This window comes from Oncorhynchus mykiss, chromosome 5 (genome assembly GCF_057628025.1).
Source record: "Oncorhynchus mykiss isolate SJ-2025 chromosome 5, ASM5762802v1, whole genome shotgun sequence".
Classification (NCBI taxonomy): domain Eukaryota; kingdom Metazoa; phylum Chordata; class Actinopteri; order Salmoniformes; family Salmonidae; genus Oncorhynchus; species Oncorhynchus mykiss.
In genome coordinates this window covers 57,310,601-57,330,643 of record NC_143026.1, presented here as the reverse complement: position 1 = coordinate 57,330,643, position 20,043 = coordinate 57,310,601, and the positions used below count along the sequence as shown (strand labels likewise).

Sequence of the window (20,043 nt, the reverse complement as noted above, 5' to 3'; positions counted from 1 at the left end):
CTGCACGTGTGCTCCAGCGATTAGTAACACACCACACACACACGCACACACACACACAAGCACACACACACACACACACACACATACACAACAACTAACCAATCTGAACTTCACACAGCTCTGGTCTTTGCAAACAATCATCCCCACTAAATGTAACAGCAAAATGACTTACATTGCCAACCGTGGTCAGCTATGCAAAACGAGAATAGGAGGTATTCATTTACTTGTGATTATATTCATCAAGGAAATCTTAACCTCTTGACTTTTAACTCAATAATACAGCTTGCATTGATATCCAGAAATGACCTGGACTGATCATTACAGAACAAAATAAAACATTACTAATTTATGGTGAAAAGGAGTCATTTAGAGAAAATGGTCCCCGAAATCAAAAGTTCAACGAAATAGCATGTTGCGCATTTAACATTGAGATGCATTGTAATATATTGCCTCACTTCATTGTCGTGATATCTTCATCGGAGATGATACATTTATTTTAATAAGATAATTTTAATAAAGAATCCATATTTGTAAGGTTATATCAGAATCCCCATGATTATCGTTTTTTTGCGTCACCATTCTAGCCGTACATCTCAGCCATTCTGAGAAAGGTCGGGAACATCTAATTTCTTAACTTATTGGTGAACATAGTGTGCTAGAAAGTTTTTTTTTTAAAAGTAGTCACTTTGTCAAAATGTGAAATGAGGATTACCTCCCTCCAAAACCACTCAGTGCGGTCTTTGGTCTTCAGTGTACCTGTGCACTTCTGTTCCCCTCCCCAAAGCGCTCTCCATATCTCTGGCGGAATCGAATTCCGTAGCTGCTATGCTACAATGGGAGAACTGTTTGATGGACGATCTGTCTCCTTCTCCCTCCCCCGGTTCAGGTATTCCCCCTGATGAGGAACCTGAGCTTCAGAGAGCACCGGCCGGGCACCACCTCTCATGGCCCTCCAGCCCAGCCCTGCTCAATGCATGCAACGACTCCGAAAAGAGAAAGCAGAGTATTACTGTACATCATATTTGTTAAGGCATACAAAAGTGGGATGAAATATATATTTTTCATGTAATCGAATTTTAGATAGTGTTAATTGTACTACATGCAATGGAGAACGTGGTTATGTACTCAAATCAAGATGAACATTTAACATTTCTAAAGGTGTAAACAGAATATCGTCTGTAATAGTACTCAATATTTTTTATGTTCTGCACTTTACACTCAAAGTAAAGTGGTTTGGTTACTTACGTATCCATTTTTTAAAGGTGTGAAGTGTCTTCTGGACAGCATTGCTACACGCAGCCTTGAATTCCTCCACATAATGTCCGGACTCTGTCTAGATCAATTAATATTAGCAGTGTAAAGTAAGGCAGCCTGTAAAATGTAGCACCCCCATGTCCATTTTTTTATGGGCTTTAGTGGATCCTATTGTCTGGAGGTATTTATGCCAAAAGATAGACATTTGCCAGGAGAGGGAAAAGAGGGGGGGTGGGGGCAAAACAAAACATCGCATGATAGTCTTTAAGCAGTTCCATCTGTCCGGCAGAAATTTCAGGCTAATAGCCTGTAGCGCTTCAGCCCACTGCCCTCACTCTCTCTCTCTACCTGACTCTGGCCTATTAAATCTCTCCACTCCTCACAAAAAAAAGAAAAAAGATCAGAAAGTCAGGAAAAAAATAAGAACTTGTGCAGACCCAAGTCAACAGGGCTAGTGGTGGGGAGGTGATAATGAAGAACAAGCCCTAATTACAGAGGGAGAAAGAAATGACCTCAAGAACTCGGTGATGTGGAAAAAAAGCTCATCATTCTGGTGTGTGTGTGTTTTTTTTAAAGACTGCGCGCTCTGTGAGCAGATGACTGCCGCTCACCTTGCCACGGGGTCTGCTTGAGATTGGTTCATTGTCAAGGATTTTTTTTTTTTTTTTTTTACCCATGATTCCATATGGTATGGAGCGGGCTACATGTTGCCCAACATGCCAGTGCAAATGTTTTCTCAATTAGTTATCTTATCTCCGGTGAGTGCACCAGCATCAGATGAAGCTTGCTGACAGCGTAATGGCAGGCAAAACTACGGAAGGCTCCATCAAATGGCAGCTCTGCTACGACATCTCAGCCAGGACTTGGTGGATGGTAAGTTGGCAGCAACCGAAGCTGTTTTTTTCTTCCGCGTTCTTTCCCATTTGTTCTTTTAAAAAAACGTCCCTCTTCTTTAGATCCTTCAAAAAAGACACAACATTTTTTTTTTTTTTTTACTCCATTCTTCAACTTCACATTGAGTGGATTTTAAAATAGTGGATGGTTTGTTTTTGTGTCTGTTGTCAATGTCAGTCCTCTCTGTAGGAGCCTTGTCACTCATGTCCCCTTGTTTTTTTCTCTTCCAAGTCTCTTGTCGTCTCAGTTCAGTATGCCAGTTCTGAAATATTGTTCTGCCGGCGCTGTGCTTATTTGTTCTTGTTCAGTGTTTAACATTAGTTTGTCTTCAGGAAAATAAATATCCATTTGCGGAGTAAATATTTTGTTCACAAAAAACTATTCATCTGCTGACTGTAATTCAACTTTTCTGCAGTGCACGGATGAGTCAGCCCTTGCCATAAGTAAACCAATATTTTGCCAGCTTCGGCTCGTGTCATCTAGTTAAGGAAGGTTGAGTGAAGGCGTTGAAAAAAAGGACCAAAAAGTGTTGCACCGTTTCTGTCAGACCTCTAGTTCATTCTAGTTTACCGAGTGTGCGGAGCATCGCACTCCGCTCCTGAGCTCTGACACGCAGCGGCAGCAATTAAAGCGCACAGAAGAAGAAAAAAAGAAAAAAAAACATGCCCTGGGACGAGTCGGACCCAGCGCCGGGGCAGATTAACTTGCTTGTTGTGGTCAACGAGGCCAGACAACCTTTGACAACCCTGTCGCTCCAGCAGCGATGGGGAGAGGTTAAAGTGGAAGGAGGGAGAGCGAAGGAGAAAAAAAGACGAGTGGAATTTGTAGACTTTGCTGAGAGACGAGGAGGGGTAGGGGGATTCACAGTAGTCTATTGTGGCCAGTAGATACAAATGAGCCCAGTCGGGCTGGATAAAAGGGCTTTGAAACTCCCAGTGCCCTGTGTTCATTAGGGGATGAGTCGTTATCCCCGGCATCGTTATATTACTACTATCTTTATTATTGCCAGCATAATTAGAATAATTATTTTTGGAAGGGGGAGTGTGGTGGCGAGCACTGGTCCTTTTCTCCACTGCAGGTTCCTTGCCAGATTGTATAAAATAAAGTAGTTGTATTGCCAAGAGACAATGGCTGTATTATTCCTCTGTAAGAAGACCATGAACTTTAGAATTCCACTCTGCTGTCCCCCTCTCTCTGCCTCCCCCGCCCTCCTCTCCTCGCCCATGCCACCTCGTCCACAGCGGCAGTCAGCAAGCAGCGCTCCATGCCTGTGTGTAGGGAGCTGATGAGGGGCAGAAGGAGAGAAACGGGAGCCTTTCTCTCCCTGTCACTTTCATTCGGAGTCCCAGTGTAATTGGTTTTAGACCTTCACTACAGAGGGGGACATGTCACAGAGGGGGAAGAGGTGGTAGTGGTGGTTTAGTTTTCGTACGGAAAGGGGTAGAGATGTGTGGGCATTCCTCACTGTCGCTTTCTCCCCCCCCCCCCCTCTCTGGGGCCATGGGGCTGAAGACGGGATGTGCGGGAATGTTCCCCAGTTCTTGGACTTGCTCATTTTGAGTCATCTCTTGCTGCTTTAAAAAAATTAAACTTTTATCCTCTAAAAGAAAATGAAGCTTTCAGTTGGTCTCTTGCACATGTTCTTACAAAAATGTAATTAAAGTTGATTTACTTGTTAAAAAGTCGCCTCATGAGATATGGTAGTTGTATGTATGTGTATGTGTGACTATGTAAAATCACCTGTAAAATCCACCATGCAACGCAGGGATATATATATATGAAAATGTGTATTCCTGCGTTGCATGTTGGGTTGTACAGGTGATTTTGTCAGTATTGTGTCAGTATTGTGTTTAAAGCAGTATAAGTACTGAAGAGCTATGAATTAATTTAGTCATCAGTCAATAGACATTTGTCAATACATAATCTGGTGTTGAACTTCAAAGAAGCTACCTACCTTGCATTTATCTAATGTAAAATAAATCATTAAGTGTTTTTGACATTTCAATTCTATAAAACACCATGTATTTTCTGTGAATGTTTATATTAATATGTTGGTAAATGTAGTGAAGCAATGTTGCATGAGTGTTGCAATTCATTATTGATTTACTCTGAAAATGTGATTCATAGGTTTCTACAACCACTGTTTGTTATATTGGGGAAAAATGTATAAGCAACACCATATTTGTTTCTAAATCAGTAGCTCACTTGGAAAATGTCCTATCTTGTGCCAATACTAAAAATCTGCTTTAAAACATGTGGAATGTTAAATGTATTAGGTGGTTGACCAAGGAAACTGAGATGACATTTCTTCAAATGGATCGTGTCCTCGCTGTATTAATAAAGAAAGAGTCAAAGGTTTACAATGACATGGTTATTATGGGAATGCTGCGGGATGGTTTCCAGTTTAGAAGAGGCGGAGTGGAGGCTGTTTTTATTAATTACCATCCATGTGCTCCCATTCACTTGAATTAGTCAACAGTTGCTTCGACTAATTTAATCCCCCTGAAATGTTATATCAGATTTTTGAATGGCGCTGGAGGTTAAATTCGGTTACAGCGGAAAGAGGATTATATGTTTAGTTTCAGAACCACAGCTCTAGTAATTATTTCAGATGATTAGCACAGACTGTGTGGAATTCATCCGTTTTATTTGAGCTCAAATGTTATTTGGCATTCATCATATTTAATGGAAGTAGGTCTGACCATTTTGCCCATCTCTGCTCTCTTTATAATAATTCAAATGGATATAATTTGCTTCAAAACCCTCATCGCCCACATTGTAAATATAAGTCCACATTTTCCAATTAGTAATTCATTGAGCTTTGTTTTCTAGCTTTGTCAGCCATCGGACTTTGCTACATCAACTGATGAATGCTCTATGTGATCCTGTTGTATACCTAAATTTGTATTATTTCATGTTAATTTTAGTGAGCATTTCACCTCGGCTGTGGTTTCCACACATTTGCCGCTATCTCGTTAAATACAGGGGATGTAGACTCCATCCTCTACTTTTTTTTCATTGACTACACTGGCAAAATGTGTTTGCCACACTGGCAAAACAGCTTGCTTACTTGAAATGCATTTCAGAATTACGAGGGCTCTTTTAGTGGGCCATCTTGGACATGAATTTATACTTCATGAGTTTCATCATTGTAAGGTTTGTTCATAAAGGGGCTTTTATGATGACCAGATCAAATGCACATCAGAAGTGCGTGCCTCCCCGGCTCAGTCAGTCCTGGTCGAGCTACGCTCTTGTAAAATACTCCAAAGTACAAAATACTCCAAAGTACTATGACTAGTATCCAAATGATACTAGTCAAAAGTGTTGCCCTTTCAGTCTGCACACCTCGCCTCCTGTTTGCCTACTTTTCTACTGAACTTGCTCGGTTTGTCTCTACTTCATACTTCACGCTATGGTCTATTTAAAGTAACCGTTCCTGTCTTTTTAAATTTGGTTATATTCTCCATTATTTTGAAATATTGTCCAGTAGCAGGCATCAACGAAGTATTACCTTTTTTTCTGATATAGATCATATTCTATTTTCCATGTGCCCTGTACATTTCATGTGTTACTCGTCATTTAGCCTTTTGAGAGGTGGCGGGGGCCGGGGCTCTCTGTGTGCGGTGGCTGTGCGGAGCAGCTCTATGTGATAAAGGCACCCAGGCTTTGTTTGAAGTCGGCCACTCTAATTAACCCTGTTTGTGCCTGAGCCATGGGGGCTGCGGGCTGACCCGCCAGTGTGTTAACGCTGCACTCATGTCATATTTCACCACCGGAGGGGCTAATGGGATTTCAGCTGCACGACAAGTGCCGTTCCTATAATCCACTTGTCAGTGAGCAGACCCCCCCCCCCCCCCCCCCAAACCAGGCAAATGTGCACAGTGTGAGTGTACAGTATTCACTCCTACTGTAAGTAGTGGGCATGTGAGTGTGTGAGAGCCATGAGGGAATGAAATGATGACCATAGTCATTTACCACCACCCCCAACTGCCTCCCTAACCCTGCAACTATAGCTATCATATTTATTTGGATTGGGGGAAAAATCATGCCCTGCACCTGATCTGTCACGTTCAAATAACTGGGAATTAGTGTCTCATCACCTTTATTATGTGTTGCCTCTAAATGAAGCTCAAAGCTGAAAAGGGAGAAAATGAATCTGAGATCCCTGCCCTGGAAAAAAATAACAAACTGTCACGTATTTGTTTCAGCAGATGTTCTTCATAATTGGTGTTAATTATTTTGTCATCTAATTGCAATTGTTTATTCAGGAATCAAATGATTCAATTGAATTGCTCTGCTGGGGCACCAGAGATCAAACTCTGATTTGCCAACTTGATGAATGAATCAGGCTTTGTGTCCGTAAAGATGCAGCGGCATTGTGCTCACAAGTTGTCTTTGTTCTGTGTGAAGTCGTGTTCATTAGCCAGCCCTCACATCTATTCTGATAACATGGGACCATTGCACCCAGAGTCACAGGTTAAAGGGATACTTCAGAATTGAGGCCCTTTATCAGATTAACTCGTAGGTAGCATTTTTAAGTCTCTGTGTGCTGTTTGAAGGATGTTGCAAACTCTCGTGCAATTGCTAACTAGCGTTAGCGCAATGACTGGAAGTCTATGGGTATCTGCTAGTATCCATAAACTTCCAGTCATTTCGCCAACGCTAGTTAGCATTCATTTGTGAATCTACCTGTAACTTCCTTCATACTGGACATATGGATACAATTTTTGTGTCTACAAATTCATCGGACTCTGGGGAAGTATACCGAACCAGTTTTTGTGAGCTGAAATACGCTGGAGAAGTGTGCTCTTCACGGATGAATCCAGGTTTCAACTGTACCGGGTAGATGGCAGACAGAGTGTATGGAAGCTGAAGACATCCTACAGTAGTTCTTCCACGGCCTGCATACTCACCAGACATGTCACCAACCATTGAGCATGTTTGTGATGCTCTGGATGGATGCGTACGACGACGGCGTGTACCCGTTTCCTGCCATTATCTAGCAACTTCGCACAGCCGTTGAAGAGGAGTGTGACAACGTTCCACAGGCCCCAATCAACAGACTGATCAACTCATGAAAAGGAGATGTGTCGTGCTGCAGGAGGCGAATGGTGGTCACACCAGATACACTGACTGGTTTTCTGATCCACTCCCTTACCTTTTGTTTTAAGGTGTCTGACCAACAGATGCATGTCTATATTCCCAGTCATGTGACATCCATAGATTAGGCCCTAATGCATTTATTCCAATTGACTGATTTCCTCATGAACTGTAACTCAGTCAAATCTTTGAAATTGTTGCATGTTGCGTTTTACATTTGTGTTCAGTGTAGAGAAAGGGCCTCAATGCCAAAATCCCGAAGTATCCCTTTAAGGCTGAATCTACAGGTGCCCAAAACAAGTCTAGATAGTGTAAAATCACCAGAAGTCCATGTGGCTGTATGATAAATCAAGTTAGCACTGTAAGAAAGAAGATGTTTCCAGATTGCTTATGGCAGCGTCTCATATTTGAAAAAAAACTAATTGTTGCAGAAGTGAGCAGTTTTGAGTTTTAAATGTCGGCTTTATGCTCATTTCAAATGCTTAAACGTCAATATTGTATTACTCCACACGATCGGAGACGGCAAATGAGCAGTTTGGCGCATTTTAGCAACTCAATTTATCTGCCGTTCCACCATGTTACCGTCACAAAAGACATGGAACTGTCAGTGTTTGGGCCGTGGTCGTGCTACCTGTGCATTGCCCATGTGGTGCAGTTACCGTGTTAGCATCATATTGTGCACAAGATGTTTCCAATTTGGTCTCTTCTATGGACTGGAGAGAGATGATTAGAGGGGAGGAAATTGGAGGATTAAAATTGTCTGCTTGAACATCCGGAACACTGCATGCTTGCTCTCCTTCACTCTCCCGCTCTCTCGCTGCCAGAGCAGCCATAGGCCCTACAGCCTGGGAAATTGTCTACCGGTTCACATAGACTTCCAGACTAGGTGTGTGTGCGTGTTCACCGGGTGGTGCACAGTGTAAGATAGCTCCCAGTGTGCGTCAGGCTGTCAGCTGGGTCTGTATCAACGGCCTGATATGAGTCACTTCACTCCCAGGGTAATGATGGGAATTGGTCATTGTGTGACCCTGCTAGACGCTAGCGGGCAGGTACTGTATGTATGGCCACAATAAGATTAGAAATGTTAGTGGTTTGTCCTCTAGAATAGGTTATGTCTAGGAGGTTTTAATGAAAACGTGTACTCGTTTTTCTACATTCACACTGAACTAGAAAGTAAAAATGTTGCTGTTATATATTGTTGCAAATGATCGTATTCTGTATAGTTGTGTTTGGTGCTATAATTTCAAATCTTGGTAAATTAGCTAATCTTTGATGATCTACCGCTACAGTGGTCGGTGCAAGTTGAGGAATAGTGTTTATTTTGAGTTACTCAAATTTCTAGTCTGGATGGGATTTCAGGCTCTTCGGCTTCTTTTTGCAATATAGTATTGGAACATTCTGAATGACTAGCAGAAGGCCGTAATATCCGTTCATATGTTGAGTGTCTCAGGCAGAAACCCATGCCTCAGGGTGTCTTGGCTTTCTTTGTGTTGCAACGTATATCTGAAGCGAAAGACCATAGGAGACAAGTAACATTTAGAATCTACTGCTCATGTTGCCACTTCATGTACTTGGCCTTTTGTTACAGTACATTTCGAATATGCTTATTTCTGGTAATATGACAAATTTGGTATCGGAGAATTCTCACCCATAGTGACAATCTGACGCTGTTCTTGGATACAGGCGGATCTTGATGAGGCTGAGTGGAGGGCTGCTCTCATTTGGCACCTGGTGATGTTGGCTTGTGACCAGGAGAAGAGCAGGAAGGAGAAAATCGGCTTTGGGTCGAGCGTGCATGTTAAAATAGACACAAACTGAGGTTGAGACGTTTGGGATTCAGCCCAGGCTATTTGACAAAGCATTCATACCTTATTTGATCTTATTGTTTATATCATCATTTCTTATAGATTATCACGGTCTTATCCACAAAGCACATGAGTACAGTTTTTAAATGTTTTTTTTAGGGGATAGATCAGCTATGAAATTAGCAGAGAGACTTGAAGTCTATCAAATAACATTACTTCATACATCATTTCTAATCCATTTATTATGCCCCTTCTCCCCTGGTTGGAGGACTTGGTGGAAAATGTAAAAATTCTCAATTTTTTTCTCTCTCTCTCTCACTCTATCTCTCTCTCTCTCTACACACACACACAAAAGTACGTGGACACCCCTTCCAAATAGTGCATTCGGCTATTTCAGACACACCCGTTGCTGACAGGTGCATAAAATCGAGCACACACTCATGCAATCTCCATAGACAAACATTGGCAGTAGAATGGTCTTACTGAAGAGCTCAGTGACTTTCAACGCGGCACCATCATAGGGTGCCACCTTTCCAACAAGTCAGCTCGTCAAATTTCTGCCCTGCTAGAGCTGCCCCGGTCAACTAAGTGCTGTTATTGTGAAGTGGAAAAGTATAGGAGCAACAATGGATCAACCGCAAAGTGGTAGGCCACAAAAGCTCACAGAATGGGAGTGCTGAAGTTTGTAGCGTGTAAAAATCATCTGTCCTCAGTTGCAACACTCACTACTGAGTTCCAAACTGCCTCTGGAAGCAACGTCAGCATAATAACTATTATTCGGGAGCTTCGTGAAATGGGTTTCCATGGCCACGCAGCCGCAAATAAGATCACCATGCGCAATGCCAAGTGTCGGCTGGAGTGGTGTAAAGCTCACCGCCATCTGACTCTGGAGCAGTGGAAAGGTGTTCTCTGGAGTCCGACGGACAAATCTGGGTTTGACAGATGCCAGGAGAACGCTACCTGCCCAAAAGCATAGTGCCAACTGTAAAGTTTGGTGGATGAGGAATAATGGTCTGGGGCTGTTTTTCATGATTCGGGCTAGGCCCCTTAGTTCCAGTGATTCTGTGCTTCCAACTTTGGCAACTGTTTGGGGAAGGCCCTTTCCTGTTTCAGCATGACAATGCCCCAGTGCACAGAGCGAAGGCCATACAGAAATGGTTTGTCGAGATCGGTGTGGAAGAACTTGACTGGCCTTCACAGAGCCCTGACCTCGACCCCATCGAACACCTTTGGTCTGATTTGGAACGCCGACTGCGAGCCAGGCCTAATCACTCCAATCTTAATTGCAACCCTCAGGTGTCCAGAGACGAACCAATCTTTCCCCGTACACTACCATTTTACGATTTCCTTTTGCAATACGGTTATGTCTTACAAGGGTCTTGAACCCCTCTGTACAATTTCAAACGAGGTTGCCCTAAAAATAAATACTTGACCTAAGAGTATAATCATTTCTCTTTGGTTGATCTTGGTTTTTCAGATCTCGTAAAAGGACTGTTTGTAGGTCCATCTGAACACAGACATTAGGATTTAACAACCACTCCTGGACCCGATTCCAAAAGCGAGCCACCAATGGACGGTACCAAAAGAGATGGATCTATTGATTCGCTTCCCTCGTGGCAGTCTGCACAGGGCTGACTGTTCAGTGCCCCGTATATTGAGCATTTTGTTTGTGGCAAGAGTTGTATTTAATAGTTTCAATTGAAAACGGAGTGATGCGTCAATTGTTTTGTACATCAATTCATAAATCCGATCCCATGGTATTTGGACATTTAAAAAAAAAATCTGTAAGCAACTGTCTTGAATTCTATACGTCATAGTTATCAAACTGATCCATTTTACGATTTATACTCGTCATTTTAAGCCATGCATGGTTTTCCACTGGAGACAGGAATTAATTGATTTGTCTTTCTCTTTTGAGTTATTGCCATCTTCCATTTTTGTGGCAGAGCTGTTGTGAGTTGGTTTTACTTTTGCTTTGAGCCAAACATCTACATACACCTTTGTTAATTGCTTGCATGACAATTTTGCTGTCCTTATTTACAATGTCATTCATCAACATGATACCTTCCTTGTATATTTTCCAAGAAAATGTCTCTTTCCTATGTCAGTACGTTGGAGTTTAGCCATGTTACTTGCTGTGATATTTGAAATTGGAGTTGGAACCAATTCTGTATGGCTTCATTTAAAAAGGAGGGATACTTTAAACGGGGATCAATTGTCAATCCCGCGGAAATGGTTGGTTTTAATCTGAATAACGGCAATAAGACGGCTTTTGGACATTGAATGTGCCTCTCTTCGTAGCCTGCTGGAGAACCAGTTTGGAAACTAAATTATTTTACTATCGCTAAGTTCTGAACAGAACCATCATTTTTCCCCCTTCCGTTCCACTTTTCTGACCAGCAAGATAAAGTTCTGAACGGTTTATATTGTTCCTTTTTAAACTAGAGAGCATAGGTCGACCGATTATGATTTGTCAACGCCGATACTGGTATACCGATTATTGGAGGACAACAAAAGCCAAAGCCAATTTGTATATGTATATTTGTAATAATGACAATTACAACAATACTGAATGAACACTTTTATTTTTAACTTAATATAATACTCAAATAAATAATGAAACATGTTCAATTTGGTTTAAATAATGCAAAAACACAGTGTTGGAGAAGAAAGTAAAAGTGCAATATGTGCCATGTAAAAAAGCTAACGTTTAAGTTCCTTGCTCAGAACATGAGAACATATGAAAGCTGGTGGTCCCTTTAACATGAGTCCTCAATATTCCCAGTTAAGAAGTTTTAAGTTGTAATTATTATAGGAATTATAGGACTATTTCTCTCTATACCATTTCTATTTCATATACATTTGACAATTGGATGTTCTTATAGGCACTATAGTATTGCCAGCCTAATCTCGGGAGTTGATAGGCTTGAAGTCATAAACAGCGCTGTGCTTCAAGCATTGCGAAGAGCTGCTGGCAAACGCAGGAAAGTGCTGTTTGAGTGAATGCTTACGAGCCTGCTGCTGCCTACCACTGCTCAGTCAGATTGCTCTATCAAATATCAAATCATAGACTTAATTATAATATAATAAAACACAGAAATACGAGCCTTAGGTCAAATCCGGAAACTATAATTTAAAAAACAAAAAGTTTATTCTTTCAGTGAAATACAAAACCGTTCCATATTTTATCTAACGGGTGGCATCCATAAATATTGCTGTTATATTGCACAACCTTCAATGTTATGTCATAATTATGTAAAATTGTGGCAAATTAATTACGGTCTGTGTTAGGAAGAAATGGTCTTCACACAGTTTGCAACGAGCCAGGCGGCCCAAACTGCTGCATATACCCTGACTCTGCTTGCACAGAACGCAAAAGAAATGGCATAATTTCCCTAGTTAATATTGTCTGCTAACATTAATTTATTTTAACTAAATATGCAGGTTTAAAAATATGTACTTGTGTATTGATTTTAAGAAAGGCATGGATGTTTATGGTTAGGTACATTGGTGCAACGACAGTGCTTTTTTCGCAAATGCGCTTGTTAAATCATCACCCGTTTGGCGAAGTAGGCTGTGATTCAGTGATAAATTAACAGGCACCACATTGATTAATTGCAATGCAGGACAAGCTAGTTAAACTAGTAATATCATCAACCATGTGTAGTTAACTAGTGATTATGTTAAGATTGATAGTTTTTTATAAGATAAGTTTAATGCTAGCTAGCAACTTAACTTGGCTCCTTGCTGCACTCGTGTAACGGGTGGCCAGCCTGCCACGCAGTCTCCTCGTGGAGTGCAATGTAATCGGCCATAATCGGCATCCAAAAATGCCGATTACCGATTGCGAAAACTTGAAATCGGCCCTAATTAATTGGCCATGGCGATTAATCGGTTGACCTCTATTTTAAACCTCTGAAATAATGTTTTTAAAAAAAATACATTTAGCACAATATTAAATTACTTAACCAATCAGTGCAGATAGAGCAGCTTGCTATGGAGTGGGCAAGCTATTTACATGCGTTGGACAGACTAGTGTATGGCATGAGATAAGACAAATATTTTGCGGGTGGGGAGAGAGTGAGAGAGGGTGGAGGAGGCTTCGTTTGAAGTGCTGGGCATCTTGTTGTTATGACATGAGGACTTATAATAAATAAGTATGGTGACATCGGGCAACCTTATTTTATACCTCTTGGCAATGCAAAGCTCTTAGAAGTAACTGTTTTATTACATTTTTAAAAATATATTTTCAAAACTGCCCTGTTTGAGTACCCGATTTCTCTATCTTCTTCCGTCCTGTTTTAAGTGGTCCCATTTTGGTGAATATATATTTATTATGGAAGTGTTAAAGGCTCACAATGCTTTTTTCCCCTAGACATTTTTATTTAATGTTGATATTGATCTGGTGTGTTTTAATTGGTCAGTGTAGCAGTACCAGCTCCTAAAGAGTCTTATGATGTATCAATTAAACCCTCCCCTCGTGACCTTCGCTACGATCAGCTTCCAAATGTAGGCGGGAGGGAAACAGGACTCCACCTTAGACTGCCCGTACTGTAACGTGCTGCATCACTAATTCATATATTTTGTCATTCAAATGGAAGGCTTAAGGTACATCTGATTTTAAATTAGTTGAAGTGTTTCGAAAGCTTCACTAGTGTCAAAATGTTGTCGCCCCCCCCTTATTTTTCTTTTTCAACCTGTCTCCCTCTCTCTTGGTCTGTCTGTCTAAGCCACACTCTTCTCTGCTGTAGAATGAAGGGATCAATTGTGTGGAAGAGATGCGTGTGAAATCCCTCATGTCTGGGCCTGGGATGGGGAGGTGGTTGGTTGAGGGAGGGGGGTGTGGGTCATGGGTCACTGTGTGAGAAAAAGGCCCCCTTTCTATTCTTGGCATGGCTCTGCAAGGAACGCCACCCACCACCCCCTCCTTCCCTCTATATGTTTATCCCACCCTCCACTTCCAGCCCACCCCGTTCCCCTACCCCTCTCTCTCGCTATACCCGTCTCTATGTCCCTCCCCAGAGAACGATGGCTACTGGCCAAGACAGCTGGTTCTTTGGGCCAGTCTGGTGCCGTTTTCCAAGGCTTGGATTGTTGGGGGCTTGTCTTGCTGGGGGGGGGGGGGACAATGGGAGTTGAAGAAGATGCTCCCACTCCCACTCTGTGTGCCCATGATGGGCCTGAGACTCACAGAAACCAACCTCTTCTGCCGCAACTACACGGAACCAAAATAGTAACGCCGCATGTAAAGTGTTGGTCCTATGTTTCATGAGCTGAAATAAAAGATCCTTATGCACAAATGTTTTTATTTCTGTACAATTTTATGCACAAATTTGTTTACGTCCCTGTTAGTGAGCATTTCACCTTTGCCAAGATAATCCATCCACCTAACAGGTGGATATCTGGCATATCAAGATATCTTGGCATATCAAGAAGCTGATTAAACAGCATGACTATTACACAGGTGCACCTTGTGCTGGGGGCAATAAAATGCCACTCTAATAGGTGCAGTTTTGTCACACAACACAATGCTACATATGTCTCAAGTTTTGAGTGGGCATGGAGTTGGAATGCTGACGGCAGGAATGTCCACCAGAGCTGTTGCCAGATAATTAAATGTTCATACCATTTATGGAATTTGCCAGGACCTCCAACTAGCCTCACTACCGCAGACCATGTGTGTGGCGTCGTGGGGGCGAGCGGTTTGCTGATGTCAACGTTGTGAGCAGAGTGCCCCATGGTGGCTGTGGGGTTGTAGTATTGGTAGGCATAACGAACAGAAATTGCATTTTATTGATGGCAATTTGAATGCACAGAGAAACCGTGACAAGATCTTGAGGCCTATTATCATGCCATTCATCCGCCGCCATCACCTCAGTTTCTGCATGATAATGCACAGCCTCATGTCGCAAGGATCTGAACACAATTCCTGGAAGCTGAAAATATCCCAGTTCTTCCACGGCCCCCACACTCACCAGACATGTCACCCATTGAGCATGTTTGGGATGCCCTGGATCGATGTGTATGACAGCTTGTTCCAGTTCCCGCCAATATCCAGCAACTTTGCACAGCCATTCCACAGGAAACATTCCACAGGTCACAATAAACAGCCTGATCACCTCTATGCGTAAGAGATGTGTCGCGCTGAATGAGGGAAATGGACTGACTAGTTTTCTGATCCACGCCCCTACTTTTTTTAAAGGTATCTGTGACCAAAATATGCATATCTGTATTCCCAGTCATGTGAAATTCATTGATTAGGGTTTAATTTATTTATTTCAATTAACTGATTTCCTTAATATGAACTTTAACTCAGTAAAATCTTTGCAATTGTTGCATGTTGTGTTTATATTTTTGTTCAGTATATATCAGGGACTGACCCACTGCAATTTCCGCTCTGGGAGATCGTTGATTTAATCCAAAGCCAAGGGAAGGTTAGTCGGTTAGTTACGTGTTACACATGTTGGATCTTAATTTGAGCCAGTTTGCTACAGCAGGAAAGGGTTGGAGTTGATCCATTTCTCGTTACGGAAAATCAAGTCTGAATTTGCTGTGGCAATTACAAACTTCGGAAGCCTTTTTCAACCTCAAATAAACAACTCGTTTTAAATCTCCTGCAACAGGGTGATCAAGTTAAGGGTGGTTTCACTAAATTACTAAATTACTAAATTACTAAATTACACTACACTCGTAACGTGTCGAATTGTTCGTCTTCACATTCTTACTGTCAATGGGCTGGCTTCCTTCATTATCCTCCAGTGCATCAGTGTTTAGCTTAGTGGCAGGTGTATGAGTGGAAACACAGCCTCTGTAGCTCTCTACCGCACTGTGCTTAGTGCTGCGGAGCTCACTTTGGTTGAGTGGGATGGCGGAGGTGAGTGGTGTCACTCACCAGAGATCCAGACTCTGCCTCTGTCTTTCTTTCTCTCCGTCTCTTTCTCCCTCACTCTATTTTCCTGTACCCCCCCCCCCCCCCCCTCCCTCCCTAAGAGGAGAGCGGTGTTGAACAAAGTGGGGATTGTTTTTCCCTCTGCCATGGCTCTGTGCCACTCAAGGCACAATATCAAACAATCATGGAGACTGGCTCCTGCGTATGCTCTCTCCCACAGTTTGGTTACGCTCTGTTTTCCAGCCCTGGCTGTTTCCCTGCCTCCAACCAGCAATGCTCCTTTGTTTGTTTGCAGTTTGCTGAACTTCTAGCCGTAATAAAATCTATAAGCCAATAAGCGTTTAACGTCTCTGTTACTGTATATATACTCGTGTATGACTGGTATTGATTTGAAAAAGTGTGTTCTTTTGGGAGTTTTCCTTTTGTGATGGTCCCAGAAAAAAAGGAAAAGGATTACAGAAATGCCATCTGGTATTTGGAAGAGGTGTGTGTGTGTATGGAAGAGGTGTGGGTGGGTGTGTGTGTGTGGGTGTGTGTGTGTGTGTGTGTGTGTGTGTGTATACATATGTGTGTACGTGTCGAAAAGTGATCATTTTCTCTCCATACCTCTCCTCTTGGTCTCTAGCCACCCACCACTTTGCTGCCAAAAAAAAGGTGTCAGTCTCTCCAGTAAAAGGGAGGTAGGGGGGTGTTTGGTGTTGCGTGAGGGAGAGATGGTTTATTGGCAGATCTGGATCATTGCCCGTATTTATTAACTCTTCTCTTGCCACTCTCTCCATCTTCCTCTAACATGTCATTTCCCAAGTTTGAACTGAAGGCGCGATACAGTTGGGAATATTGGCAATGTCCACTTTTTCCCTTTTTCATAATGTGGAATCACAGTCATGAGCCATTAGCAGGACTGTGAATGTGATGCAGGTGGTGCATTAACGCGGAGATGTCTACCACTAACTCCCATCTCTTTCTTTTCATTACAATCAGAGATGGGACATCTCCCTGTGTCAGTAGTTCTAAATGAGGAATTGGCTGCAGAAACCTCCCCGCGGTTGAAATTGTAGACCTCGTATTTCACTGTTTTGGCCTTACACCCCTATGTATAATAGTCCCTGTGACTTTGGCATAGTGAAAGGAGTAATTCCATCTGATTGTAGGCTCTGTGAAGCCCCAGTGTTGCCCAGCTTCAGGTCTCACTAACTGACATGTGAAAGGAGTAATTCCATCTGATTGTAGGCTCTGTGAAGCCCCAGTGTTGCCCAGCTTCAGGTCTCACTAACTGACATGTGAAAGGAGTAATTCCATCTGATTGTAGGCTCTGTGAAGCCCCAGTGTTGCCCAGCTTCAAGTCTCACTATCTGACATGTGAAAGAGGTAATCCTCTCTGTTTGGCCCCAGACCCAATTCATTCCGAAAGGCATGAAATATGAACTGTGGGGTGCACAGCTGGTTAAGCTCAGGGTAATGTGTGTGTGTGTTTGTGTGTGTGTGTGTGTGAAGGAGAGATCTCTCGTCTAAACATGATACGGCATAATGGTTTCATCTCAATAATTGTTGATCTTTTTTTTTTTAAATCAAAGCCTCAGTTCTATATTTCAGATTTTTCTCTTCACACACCAGCACCAAGCCATTAGCATCTTCTTTTCAATGATTGCTAATGCATCCGCTGTGTGGTTGTGTGCTATTGCTGACCCATTAAGACTTTAAAACCAATCACACTGATTACCAGAAAAGCCCACTAACAATTTAACAAATGAGCTGGCCACTCCAGCAAATAAAATCAAGATTGCTACTTAGTTCATTAAAAGTGGCGGGGCTAGATTAGGTGAGCTAATGCGGGCAGTGATTTGGGGCTTTGACTGTTTGGTGGCTGGGTGGCAAGGCTGCGGGGACACACAGAGGACAGCGGCAGATTTGATTTGAGAAGAGAAGAGCCCCACCCTCATGATTACTGTGGCACCCTGCCCAACGCGTCACACGGTATCAGAGTTGGCCTAATTACCAGAGGTCACGGAAGTGCCACTCTCAGGCAACCCCCTCTGCCTTATATGTAGCGGATGGGCCTTGCTCCCCCCTAGAACCCGGCCGATATGTTTTTAAAAAAATGCTTTAATCTTTTTTGTGCGTGTGTGGGGTGGGGGGGAAATGAAAAAGTTGAATTGTAGTTGAACTGTTCCATACTGAAATCTCATAAATTGACATCCAAAGCAGCGATTGTCCCAAAAATATGCTTCAAATGTTGATTTCTCACATTGTGCATGACACATCATGGGAATGGCCGCAAGCGTTCAGATCAGCATGAGAATTAAAAAAAAATCCTATTTATGGAATATTGCTTATCGATGGAAGTATCGGCCGACACCGATAGTGTTAAAAGGCCCCTATCCTCCGACAATATCGGTGAACCGATATATCGGTCGGGCTCTACTCACCCTGACACATTGGTGAAGTATCTAAACAAAGTGTTTCAACATCTGCAGTTTAACTGGCAGGGGATCACAGAATGACTTCTCATTTGTTGTAGAAGCATCTGTCTATTGCCTATTTCACTTAGCTAAAACCCTGCAGGTTCAGCTTCTACTCCGAAGTCTAAACTATGCCTGGTCTGATGGGAGTAAAAAGATGCTTGGAGGAGTTTCTCAGCATCCCAAATCATGCAGGGTCAGCTAATTCCCCATCAGCGCTAATGTAGAATGATCATCCTTTTTATCTGCGTGTGTAAAACTCCTACTCCGTTTTGTCCCGTGGCAAGCCTTTCACCCCCCCTTCCTCCTATCTAATTAAGTTGATTCAGAGCGGTGCCTGTTTAGGCGCAGGGCCCCATTACTTATGGCTGTCCAGCCAGGGGCACCCGCTGACCCCACCGAGCCTGTCGCCCATGTTCCACACGCCTCCGACTGGGAGCCGCCGACCCCTCAACCCAGGGGAGGGCGAACAGCTGGTGGGGGCATCTCCAGAGGCCGCTGTCCTCCCCTCAACTCTCAACCCACCCGCCCCTCTCCTCACAAAAAGACAGGAAGTTCTCACAGGGGGGACTGTCCTTTACTCTCTACTCATAGTGAGCAGAGCCATGGAGAACAGCTCTGTAGTTGCTCCTCACTCTGATCTCAGCGCAGGGGTAGATGGAGTGAGAGGGAGATGGTGAAGTGGTGGCTGTAAAAGTGGAGGTTGACTGTAAGGGATCCAGAGGACTGGCTGGCTGGCCCCTCTCCTCCCCCCGTGGCGGATTAAGCTGGCAGCTAGCTGCAGCCGGGGGACAGGCTGCCACTGGCCACTCCAAGGTGACCCCTGGCAAAGCTGGCAGCACATCTGTAGCCCTGCCTGGCACATCCAGGAGCTCCAGGCCCCCACACTGGCTGTCCGGGCCGGCTGGCAGGGAGTCTTAGCAGGGGGCCGGCTGTCCTCCTGCTGCCTGGCATGGGGGTAGAGGGTAGGACACAGAATGTGGTTAGGGTACGGAGAACATACTGGGAAGTCGGGGAGCTAGGACAGAAAGGAGATGGTGGAGAACTGGGGTAGATGCAAAAATGTTTTTTGTTTTTTTTAAACCTGACAGTCCATTATTTTCAAATATCAGATCCTAGATGGACAGATGCAGACAGACCGACACAGAGGTCAAGGCACACCGACACAGAGGTCAAGGAAAGACCTTACAGCCGAGAGTAATAGTGATGCGTTCTCTCTTTCTACATTTAGATCTCGCTGTGAGCTTGTGAGTACATATTAGTGTTGTTTTTGGATGATGAAAGGAAAACCACAGCAACATATCTGTTTACCATGGGGTGGTAGTGATGATGGTGGTGGGGGAGCCAGCGAAGGCAGCCATCTGTTCAGAGGAGCAAGGTGACCCACTGGGCTGGCAGACAAGGCAGGCAGGTGTCCACACATTACAGCCACATGGGCTCCCTTTACAGGGTCTACAGTATGTACAACAACAATATGCTCTATGTTTTCTTTGAGCACACTGGGGAGAAAATGGTGGTCAGCTAAGCTGAATCCACACCGGTACAGTCAGTGTAGTCATGGCACGATGGGCCCTTCCTCCCAGCCCCTAAACCTCCACTGTGGCCTGGAGAAAGTGAGAGAGGCGGCCTGCCTCCTAAAGTG

At 43.3% G+C, this 20,043-nt stretch overlaps 1 protein-coding gene across 15 annotated transcripts in view; it reads left to right on the top strand.

Moving 5' to 3' along the window:
* The first annotated feature begins 1,538 nt into the window (after positions 1 to 1,538).
* nfia (nuclear factor I/A) overlaps positions 1,539 to 20,043 on the top strand; it is a 180,370-nt gene continuing 161,865 nt past the window's right edge. For 14 of the 15 annotated variants that reach the window (XM_090235283.1, XM_036977884.2, XM_090235276.1 and 11 more), the window contains exon 1: positions 1,684 to 2,127. In XM_090235283.1, the coding sequence (XP_090091409.1) occupies positions 2,032 to 2,127 (96 nt within the window). In that variant the 5' untranslated portion in view covers positions 1,684 to 2,031. Of the gene's footprint in view, positions 2,128 to 20,043 lie in introns of all 15 variants that reach the window. The other variant, XM_090235294.1, reaches the window with a different exon arrangement.